We start from the raw sequence: 11380 nt of genomic DNA, 5'->3' as shown, positions 1-11380 counted from the left end.
AAAAAAAAAAAAAAAAAAAAAAAAAAAAAAAATGTCCTAGAATTCGAGGCTCGTCAACAGATTCCAACATACAATGTGACCAGACGGTAACTCACCTAAATAACATTTCTTGCCCAATGGAAAAACATAAAATTAATGTAATAAATTTAATAAATTTTAAATTAATATAAAATTAATAATACATGAAATTAATATACAAAGTTATACGAATTTTCTTCATGGCAAAAAAAGTCTTTACCCCGCAATTCTCTTGAGATTCAGAAAGTCTACAAATCATCTTATGAAACACATGTACTCTAATTTAGCTAATACCCCAGAAGTCAATGTTTGTAAAATTGGGGGCATAAGGGAGCCTTAAAGCCCATTTCCAAAATGCATTTAACTCAAGGGCACACTGAACTTCTTTGAAAGATGTCGTCTTGTTTATCATGGTCTGAAGAACAGAAAGCATTTGACGCACTGCCTTTCCCTGTGGAATATGACCAAGCCTAATCTAAACTTCATTAACGTGCCTCTAAAACGCTCATGGCGTAACGTAAGTAAGCAAACTGATAGAATTGCATCGTGAGTGCAAAGGCCAAAGCAAGGCAATATACCTTTCTTTTACAAAGATCAGAGTCCCTAAGGGGAGTGCCAAACATGTTTGCACAAATCTTCCCGTAAATGACCTAACTCCAATGAAAACCCATCCCAAGGGAAGGACCTTCCCTAACCGCTGGGCAGACAGTCATGATGAAAGAAATGTAAAGACTGGAGGCAAAGCTCCTCCCTTCTCATCCATAGCTCTGATTTTTAGAGAAAAAAAAAAAAAGAAAACGCCTTTGAAAGATGATACGTAGTATATATCTTATACCTTCCTTTCTCTCTCCAAGAATGGAGGATATTATTTTCCTCCACAAAGCTCTTCTCTTATCAACATGTAGCTTAGGACTATTTTCTGAAACATTCTGATATGTACGTATTTATTTAAGGCTAGAAGTCAGTAAGATAAAAAATGAAATTAGTGGAACGTGCAATGCATTCTCCTCTCTTTTATGGTAATATTAAATATGTTAATATAGTTGATGGACCATTTGCTCTCCTAATGCAGGGTATCTTATTATGAGACATCAACTTCATAAAAGATTTATTTGATGACAAAAGGGCTCAGGCCAAAATTCTGAGTGTCTATTCTTTACAACCAAGTTACGAATTTTCTCTAAAGGCGTTTTCCATGAAGGACACAAGAAGACTGGTTTAAGGTGACCTCAAGGGAAATACGAATGTTTTAAAAGTTTGCTTTGGGGTCAAGTTTCTGAGCTACACTGCTAAACAGGGCACAAAAGATTCTGTATGGCTTGTGTACACAGACCTAATTCACCATATAATGGTTCCTTTCTCTACTTGCTGCCTTGTAGCAATTGCTTTCATTTCTTAGCACATCCTCATTTACGGAGGAGCAGCCAGCCGACTTTCAGATTTATGCCATTATTTGCTTCTTTACCTTGAACTCCAACTGAATCCTGCTACACTTTTGTAATGTGAGTGCCAAACGGTGGTTGTGTGCCAGACACAAACACTTCCCAGTTTCACTCAGCTAGCTCTCTTGATTTCAGGGAATCACAGGTTCCTGCTAGAGGGTTTCAATGTGGTACTTACACAGCCCACCTAATTTAACTGTTCCTTTGCCTAAACACTTTGTAACTTGGAGACGCAATTTGGGAACAGAGGCAATTACGACATCAGGGAACCAGCAACTTCCCTTGACATGGGGAACGAGTAAAACTAGAAATCAGGGATTCTGGGTACTTGACAAACGCCCTCCACAAATGGTTCAACTCAGCCCTAACCCTAATTAGCATTCATTAACTCAACAAATATTTATTGATTGCTTACAAGGTGCTAGGCACTGTTTTGAGGATACAGTGACCCAAGGACCTGTTCTAGGCTTCTCACTGGACCTGCCCTAGGAGTATGGTAACCAATACAATAATCACAATAACTCCTTCTAGTTAAGCTTTTATTGTATGCCAGGTACCACCATATTTCACCAGTTCTAAGATTCAAATTTTGTTCACATTTTCACATCTCTGGAATCAGAATGCTCCTTCAAAATTAGTGTTTTCTTACAACTGAGGCTGGTCAGGCAGCACACTGGTCTGCTGGTGTGACTGTGGACCTATCTATACACAGGGTTGTATATCAATTCAGGTGGTCTGTGTCTACCTCCTTCTAAAAATACATATTACAAATGCTAAGGAATCATGCCATATTTAACTGATAACCTTTTCTCTCCTTGGGGATACGAACAATAATGACACTTCTCATACACGATGACATATTGGATTTGAAGAAAACTGTATGCATGTATCATTTCAGGGAATACCTGAAGCATCTTTACAAGGTAGGAGTTATCCCTGTTTTCTTGTATGGGAAACTCAGGTGCAGGGAGATTAAACAGCAAGCCCATAGTCATATGGTTTTTAAGTATATACATCAGAATTTGAACCCAGGTCTCTCTGACACCAAAGCCCAAGTATGTACTTTCCATTACAACAAGCTGTTTCTTTTGTAATTACCAAGGCAGGGCGAGAACCTCTGCAGCTGTGTTATAGGTAAAATGTAGGATGCAGTAATACCTACCTACAGTACATTCAAAGCTGTGCCCAGAAGCTTAAATCATGAAACAAGTACAAATAAATGAACAAATGAAAGACTTAGGAAAGGGGGATCTGTGCTCTTGGTGACCACCCTAAGTGATCCAGACAAATAAACAAAGAGTGTGTGGAGACAGAGACAACAATGTCTCATTACTGCTTCAGGACCAATGACTACTAGAGAGAGAACTGCTACAGAAGTCCAGGACAGAACTGAATGGTGACTCAAGGGACAGATAGGTGGTGGACGCTCCATCCTCATCCACCCGACACACACTTCATGGAGGCACAAAGTCCTGGGCTGGCAGATGAGAACAGTATCCCATTTCCTTACTGTGGTCTTTGGGAACCTGGGGTGTAGCACTTACTCCCTCCTTCCTGGTTTTGCATTAAGACGCTCTATTAAGTTGGAACCAAAAATTGTGTCCTCATTCTCCCCGATCAAGTCCACCCATGAGGGTGGAAAGCCCAGTATTGGCCGACTAGCTTGATTCCTTATTTCTTACTATTTTTTTTATTGAAGTGTAGTTGATTTACAATGTTGTGTTACTTTCAGGTGCAAAGTGATTCAATTATATATACATATATATATATATATATATATATATTTATATGTACATATCTATTCTTTTTCAGATTCTTTTCCATTACAGGTTATTACAGGATATTGAATATAGTTCCCCGTGCTATTCAGTAGGTCTTCGTTGTTTGCCTATTTTGTATGTAGTAGTGTGTATGTGTTAATCTCAGACTCCTAACGTATCCCTCCATCTGACCCCTGACTACTTTGATTTCTGACAGGCACCTTGGGGAGAAAAGCAAAAACACTTCCGTCCCCTCAGCAGAGGAACTCATCTTTTCTGAATGTCAAATGTGAGATACAAATGTTGCCATGTGGTGGCTAGGCGATGAAGACCTAGCTAATGACTTAATTGACTTTCCTTAATAAGTCGACAGACCCTCTGAAATCAGGTATACAATTAGGAAATGGCAGTCCCACTGCCAGAGACGCACCGGTGTGGAGACACTGACAGGACTTTATTACCTGGTTAAGAGCACATTAGCATATCTATTAGATAAAAAGTCTGCTACTAACATGGAATGGATAACATAACTGGGTCCCCTGACTTACTTGTGGGCAGTTCTCTTTTTCTCTGTGTGGTGGATGACTGTGAGGTTGGACCGTCTGGGGCCGGGGAACTGGGTGGAAATGTTATTTGCCGGATTGTTCAGACATCATCATTAGCATTTTGCCCTTTAGATAATGGGAGATAAATACATAATCTGGAATTCATACAGGAGTGGAAGGTTTAGTGTTTCTCTGGATAGTCAAAGAGCAGTGAGTTTGAAAGAGAGAGCTGACATTTTTCCTAGGCTCTGTCCTCATGAAGGATGCCAGGTTAAACTGACTGTTCTCATCAGTTTCTGTCATTTTCTTTATGTTCCCCCCCAAACCTGCTCTATTCAGCAAGATGGGAATACACAAAATAGCAGCTGAGAATGCAGGATTCATCAGCTGTGAGTCTCAACACATCAATTTCCAAGTGTAGCAACTTTAAACACACTGTAGGCTTTTAGTTTCCATAGAAAATAATCTCTCATTGTTTTCAAAAGAAACTGAAAGCACCCCAAATTACCACACTTTTAACATCCTGACATGTTGATGGCCCCGCGTTCTTCCCAGATCAAAGTGAGAGTGGCAGAAGACAGAGCGGTGAACGGCTTACTTAAAACCCAGTATTTCATATTTGGCAGGAATTACTGTAGTGAAAAGAGACAAGGTGACTTTCTAACACACACACACACACACACACACACACACACACACACACACACACATATTAGTTTGGCAGGGATCTGAAGAGCTAAAAACTAATTTAGGATGACATAAATGCTCTTATCTTTCTCTCTGCCACCCTTCCTTTCCCAGCCACGTGAAGAGTTTTTGACAGAAGACTTGTTTTTAACTCGGGGGTGACGGTCTGAATCCTGTGTCATGCTGAACTGTTCTGTTGACGCTCATCTTAGGATTTTGAGGATTATCTGGATTTAAACAGCAAAGTCATACACTGCATGCATCTTTCTTCCTTGATGGGGGGTAGCCCTGCAAGAACGTTGGTGCCTTTTCAGGAAATGAGATCTAGCCAATGTTAACCTGGGACAAGAAAGCAATGATGTCATTCAGGGACCCAGCATTGTTACGACCCGTTAGAAAACCTCAACAAACTAGGCATCAGGCACTGAGTCATCTTTAAAAACAGGCAATGGTTTTGCAGAGATACCTATGGTAACTGAAGATTGAGGACAAGTGAGTATGTGGCAAAATTCCCAGGCGATTCTACTCCATCCATGAGTTGGGGCAATGGAAATTTTTATCTTATAGAAAGTTTTTTTTTTGTTTTTTTTTTTCTTGCGTTATGCGGGCCTCTCACTGCTGTGGCCTCTCCCATTTGCGGAGCACAGGCTCCGGACGCGCAGGCTCAGCGGCCTTGGCTCACGGGCCCAGCCGCTCCGCGGCATGGGGGATCTTCCCGAAACGGGGCACGACCCCGCGTCTCCGCATCGGCAGGCGGACTCTCAAGCACTGCGCCACCAGGGAAGCCCTAGAAAGTTTTTTAAAGAGAAAAGGAGCTTGCTTTTTCTACTTTTGGTTTGGGTCAAAAATCAGATGTAATTATTCATTATGTAACAGGATTGCAGGCAGGCAATCACCTGCTCCATTTACAGTGGACATATGTGTGGCCTCTTGGCCAACTTGATAGCATTATGTTTTTGTTTGTTTGTTTTCTTTCCTTTTGATAAAGGTGGAAACACTCTGAAAAGGTACTCTTAGGAAAAGAACAGTAATGCAATCAGACAGGGGTTGGCAAACTCTGGCAACGGCACATGGAGTTAGCGGAGAGTTTTACATTTTAAACAGTTGAAAAAAATCAAAAGAATAACATTTCATGACACAGGAAAAGTACATAAAATTCAAATTTCTGTGTCCATAATTAAAGACGCCTGGAACAAAGCCATGCCCATTTGTTTACACACTGTCTGTGGCTGCTTTTGAATCACAACGGCAACGTTGAGAAGTTGTAACAGACTGTTTGACCCACAAAATCAAAAATATTTACTATCTGGTTCTTGACAGAAAAAGTTTTCTGGTCTCTGTAATAGAAGATATTTGGGAAAGCAGAAATATGAGGACAGGTTAGGGGACCAAGGAGATGTGGCTTTTGTACACTTTGTTAGAAGACGATTCAGGAAGGAGGGGAACCAACTACTCTCCCTTGCTGATAAGGACAGAATTAGGTAAGGTGAATTGATGCTACAAAAAGGATGACTGAGGTTTTATGCAGTATTTGGGAAATATGGCCAACTGTGATGTTTAGTAGAGAGCAGTCAAGGGAAGGATGTTAGACTAGGCATCGGGAGACCTAGCGCCTAGTCCTGGCCCTGCAACTAACTAGCCATGTGACTTGAGACCCTCTGGGCCTCAGCATCAGTTCTTGTCAAATGATTGTAATATGCCAGTTTCATTTTCTGCCAGAGCGTATGTTGAGGGCTGGGGGTATGGTTCAAGTTTAATAGTAATATAAAAGTGCTTTAAATGGAAAAGCTTACAGTTCTAAACAAAGAGAAGGCTCTAACCAGTTACTGTATGTACCCTATAAGGATAAAAACATGGCAGAGTTGGCATAACACAGGTGAGAAACACTACACTGGTTACATGATTTAGAAACTTAGGGATCCAGAGGGATTTCTGGCGTTGCAGGCAATGAAAGTACCTGAGCTGCCCAAGGATAACAGACAGCTTCCTGAGCAGGAAGCTCTCTTGAGTTTCACGGCCAAATTCTTCTAAACCCGTCTTCCCCATAGGAACCATTTGGGCCAGGGGCTGAGTAACGCACAAAATAGTCCCCTAGTGGTTTGTGCCGGGAGAATTTGGCATCGGGAGAATCTGCTGGAAGAGTGTAAAATAAAAGGTCTCTGACCTCAGCTGTGTGAACAGGAACTGGGGGACCTCTCCTGAGCTGGTAAAGGCTCACGTCTTCCATTTTGCCAGAGGGCTGGTGTTAATGCTGATTTACACCCACCCACAGGCTGGGTCTATGGAAGGATTTGTCATGGGGTTGAACGTTTCCAAATTGCTCATTTCTGGAAAGACTTCATGCAGGTTTCAACATGCAAGGAAGATAATTTGGCCTATTTGTTGCATTTCCTGGCAGGCCTGAACCCAGTGCCTGTCCACAAATGTCCTGCAGTAGATGCTTCAATTTCAGGACCTGTCATGTTCTAGTGGAACACAGGGTCATGTACGAGCTAGTGTGGGCTCAGGCCTTAAACACTTCGGCCTCCTTAACAGGAAGGCTTTGATTTTTATGTTGTCCTTCTGTTCTCCCTGATGGCTTGTCTTCTAGGTAGGCACAATCACGTGTTGCTCCTGACGGCACTTTTCTCTGTGTTTTCAATGCGCTGTTTGTGTCCCTGCAGCTCCACAATAAATAATATACTGCCTTTCATCTTTAAAGTGATTTATACACATTAATTAATCCTCACCATACTTTGGAGTTTCTGAACATTAATAACCATCATACTCCCAGGTTTTACTTAGGAAACCAAGACCCAGAAAGAAAACAACTTTGTTAAAGCTAAGGAGAAAGGCATCACTGAGGTCATGATCAGCCCTCCAGATCGTGACCCCTCACCATGCTCGCAGACCCATCATCACCTCTGGAGAGTAGCCCTGTAGCCCTACACGCACCGTCACTACTGCTGGGTGAATCGGCCCATTCCATCGCTCATTGTGAGTCATAAACGATTCTTCAGTACTCCAGGGTCGAAGCATAATCTTACCTAAAGCATACATAATAGGAAGTGATGGATTATAAACTAATAAGCCATCCTAAGATGCTCGGGTCCAGCTTCCAGTAGCCTCCAGACTGAGGATACATATGTTTCTTAATCCATCATTTACAAGTTACACACCCAGTTAAAACATTAAACTCTCGCTACAGGGTTTTCCATGATCACCCTACAGAAAGCTATTATATTTTAACTATCAAGCTCGATAGCTCAGGAACTAGCCATCTATCTCTCTCCTGCGAGTGGAGAAGGAGGTACACAAGGGACGGTATTGGCAGAGGCAGGCAGTGCCTCAATTTCCATATTTGGGCCTCTCCATGGTGCCCACCGGCCCAGCAGAACATTAAGCCTGAGAGGTGAGCTCATGGACCCTTTGTGAAGTTTCTGACACAAAGCTGAATCATGCCAGGACCCCAAAGGCATGTTCAATCTGCTTCCACCAACCCCTCCCCTTCTCCTCTCCAACAGCTACCTGGGGAGGCACACAAAACTACCTTTAATGATACAAAAGATTCCACTCAAGTGACTGAGGGTGCAACAGATGCCCTTCCCCCTCCTCGAGTCAGTCCATGACTCCATCCTTCATCAAGAGGTAAGTGAGAAGCAGACATGACCTTCAACTAGGGGTGTGTGGATATCTGACCTCAGCCCACATGTAGAGCTGGGGTTTAGAGCACAAAGGTGTTTGCAAAGCCCCAGGTAAACATGGTGCGTTTCCCTGGAGGGTCAATTTTCTTACTTCTAGAGGCCATTCCTGAGAGATGCAACCGACCAGGACTGTAAAAACACCTTTTTCTCTATTAAGATGAGCATAGCAACAGTATGGGAGAGAGTGAAAACCTCGTATCAGTTCTTGGCCTGTCATGGTTTGCCTTGGGCAGGGCCCCAGATCTCTGGGGGAGCACAGTCACCCTCCTCTGCCATCAGGCAAGCTTGGGCACAATGGTCTGGGAAGCTCTGGACCAGCGTATTCTCTTGCTGGCTGCCTGAGGGTGAAGGAAGTGTGAGAGAGAAGGGAGGGCTTACACTGGGAGAAAGGGCAAAACCAGAATGGTTAGGGTTGGTTTTTATCTTCCCTCTTGTAAATGGGAAGGGCTTCAGCCTAAGTGTTACGAGCTGATTTAGAGCCGGTCTCTGTTTGCTGCTGGGTTATAGGTTTGCTTTGCAACGTGGCACAGCCAAACTGGGGAGGCCTGACAGAGCGGCCCTGAGACCAAGCCAGAACCATCAAGTGTTTCAAAGAAACTTTAACAAATGTCAGCGTGGCCTCGGCCTGGGCCAGGAGATATGCCGCCAGCAAGTTCAGGTGAAAAAGCAGCAGTGCTGAGGGCACTTCGCTGTGGCCAGGAGTTGCGAGCAGGCTTTGTGTCTAGCCCGGGATGCTCAAATGCGTGGGGCACCCTGTCCCTGAACTCTTGGCATCTGCTGCTTCCCATAGTTACAAGGCCACATCCCACGGATGCAAATCAACATCCCTGGCATTCAAAGAAAAAAGACACCCCAGCAACTTCACCAATCTGCTATCCTAAGTCATACCCTGAGCTCCCACCCAGAATCACAGCTGGCGTGGGAGGTGAACCTGACTCAGATTCAGCGGCATGTGGGATGAGAGTTGAGGCTAAAGGGACAGAGGCAAAGGAGGGGACTTGGGCAAGATCCACTGGGTCTGGGTGACCTGATTCCCTATGAAGACCTGGTTGGGTGCTCTAGCCTCTCTCTCCTGTTTCTGTTCTCCAGCTCTAAAAATCATCTAGCTACTTTGGTTTTCCAGCCAGTCATGATGTTCTAGGCATGCTGATTTGCTTTTCTTCTGTATTTGGTTTTTGTCTGAAGTTAACCAATGCTGCGTGACTTTCAGAGCACGGACCTGGGTTAAAATCCAAGATGGAGGAGACCAGAAGGCTACTTGAGGAGTGAGGGGTGGGCTGGCCGGAATGACAATTTTCAACTTATCTCCAAGAGAGAATACAGTAAGGATGCTCAATTTCACTTCTGATAAATGTCATTTAGAATCACGAAGGAGAAACTCATCAGACTGAAATGGATTTCAGGAGGAAGAAAGCACTCCCATCCATCACTCATTTTTACATCTTTCAGGAGCCAACAAGCCAACGGTACAGACAACAGAGGCCCTCTACACTCACAAGTCGGCCACATCGCCCCCACCTGCTCACAGCTGCCCTGACTTACCTATGAAATACGCCAGCAGGATGGCCAAGACGAGGGCCGCAGTGATGGCCGACAGGGCGGCGCATTTCCAGCTGCAGTATTTGGAGGGCTTTTTCAGCTTGAAGGCCTTCCTGGAGAAGGTATTCCGGGGCAGCAGGCGGGGTGGTGGTGTGTAAACGGTTCCTGAGGTCAAAGGGTATCCCGGAGAGGAGCTGCTAAACAGGGGTGTGCTTCCCGAGGATGTCTTAAAGAGGAAGTGCCTGCCGGGGAAAGGGAAAGGGTCAGGAGCCACATCGTGGCTATTGAGGACCATCCAGCTGCTTTTTTTCCCCCCACTCTGCTTTCTATAGCACTAATATAGTTCTGATTATCCACCCAACCGTGTCATGGGCAAAGGGGCGAATGTTACATTTGATGGTGACATAAACTAATTCCATAAACACATCATTTCATGTTTTCACATATGCCTCTGGATTTTATCTTCCACAATAATCCTGCAACATATGCAAAGCAAATATGGAAACTGAGTTACTGTTGCTCACTCAGAGATGCTGGCCATGGTGATGGTGAAGATGGTGCTGAGCTCTATCAGGTATTGGGACCTATTATTTAAAGGCACTTGAAGAACAGACTTGTGGTTGCCAAGGGCGGGGAAGGGGTAGGGGAGGGATAGGGGAGGGATAGATTGGGAGTTTGGGATTAGCAGATGCAAACTATTATATATAGGATGGATAAACAACAAGGTCCTACTGTATAGCACAGGGAACTATATTCAATATCCTGGGATAAACCATAATGGAAAAGAATATGAAAAAGAATATATGTATGTATAACTGAATCGCTTTGCTGTACAGCAGAAATTAACACTGTAAAACAACTGTACGTCAGTCAAAAAAAGGCACTTGAAATATACTGTCACAACGATTTACAAACTAAATATTATAATATCCCCATTTAAGATATGAGAAATCAGGGTTGGCAAAGTCAAGCAACCGTTCAAGGATTTAAACCCCAAGCTCTGTCTTATACTGAAGTCTGTGCTCTTAAGTGTCATCCTAAACTGTCTCTCCTGAACCTTCTTTCTGGGCTGTTTTCCCCTTTCACTTGCCTCCTGTTCCGAGACCACCCCTCTAGGTCATTTTTTATTTTTTATTTTTTTAAATTGGAGTATAGTTGATTTACAATGCTGTGTTAGTTTCAGGTGTGCAGCACAGTGATTACATATATACATACATATCTATATGTATGTATATATATTCTTTTTCAGATTATTTTCCATTATAGGTTATTACAAGACATTGCACATAGTTCCCTGTGCTATACAGTGAATCCTTGTTGTTTATCTATTTTATATATAGTAGTGTATATCTGTTAATCCCAAACTCCTAATTTACCTCTCCCCCACCCCCTTCCCCTTTGGGAACCGCAAGTTGGCTTTCAAGATCACAGTTCTTTCTTTGGAAATATCTTTGTGTGCCAATTGAACAAGGTGCCCCTTGTCTAGAACTACGGTATGTCAACAGGATAATGCGCTGTACTGTTGACCCTTAATAGAACCCTTCCTCGGGGGTCAGGAGCCTGTCACTCTAAGGACACATCAAAGACCATCAATTCTCCCACAATAGATTTTCTCCCTCTTATGTGTGCCACTTATGAAACTTCAAAGGTGCCGTGCCACACCTTGTTTAAAATGACGACTCGTCTTCCGGAAAATATCTAGTGGA

At 43.3% G+C, this 11380-nt stretch overlaps 1 protein-coding gene across 1 annotated transcript in view; it reads right to left on the bottom strand.

The window, feature by feature from the left end:
* The window catches only part of TENM2 (teneurin transmembrane protein 2), a 1025435-nt gene that overhangs the window by 294976 nt on the left and 719079 nt on the right, over positions 1-11380 (bottom strand). Inside the window, exon 5 of the mRNA XM_007447833.1 lies at positions 9678-9916. Coding sequence (XP_007447895.1) covers positions 9678-9916 — 239 coding nt within the window. The remainder of the gene's footprint in view (positions 1-9677; positions 9917-11380) is intronic.

The sequence above is a fragment of the Lipotes vexillifer genome, unplaced genomic scaffold (assembly GCF_000442215.2).
Source record: "Lipotes vexillifer unplaced genomic scaffold, Lipotes_vexillifer_v1.1 scaffold370, whole genome shotgun sequence".
Taxonomy (NCBI): Eukaryota; Metazoa; Chordata; class Mammalia; order Artiodactyla; family Lipotidae; genus Lipotes; species Lipotes vexillifer.
The sequence above is the reverse complement of the archived record's forward strand: the minus strand, read 5'-3'. Positions and strand labels throughout refer to the sequence as shown.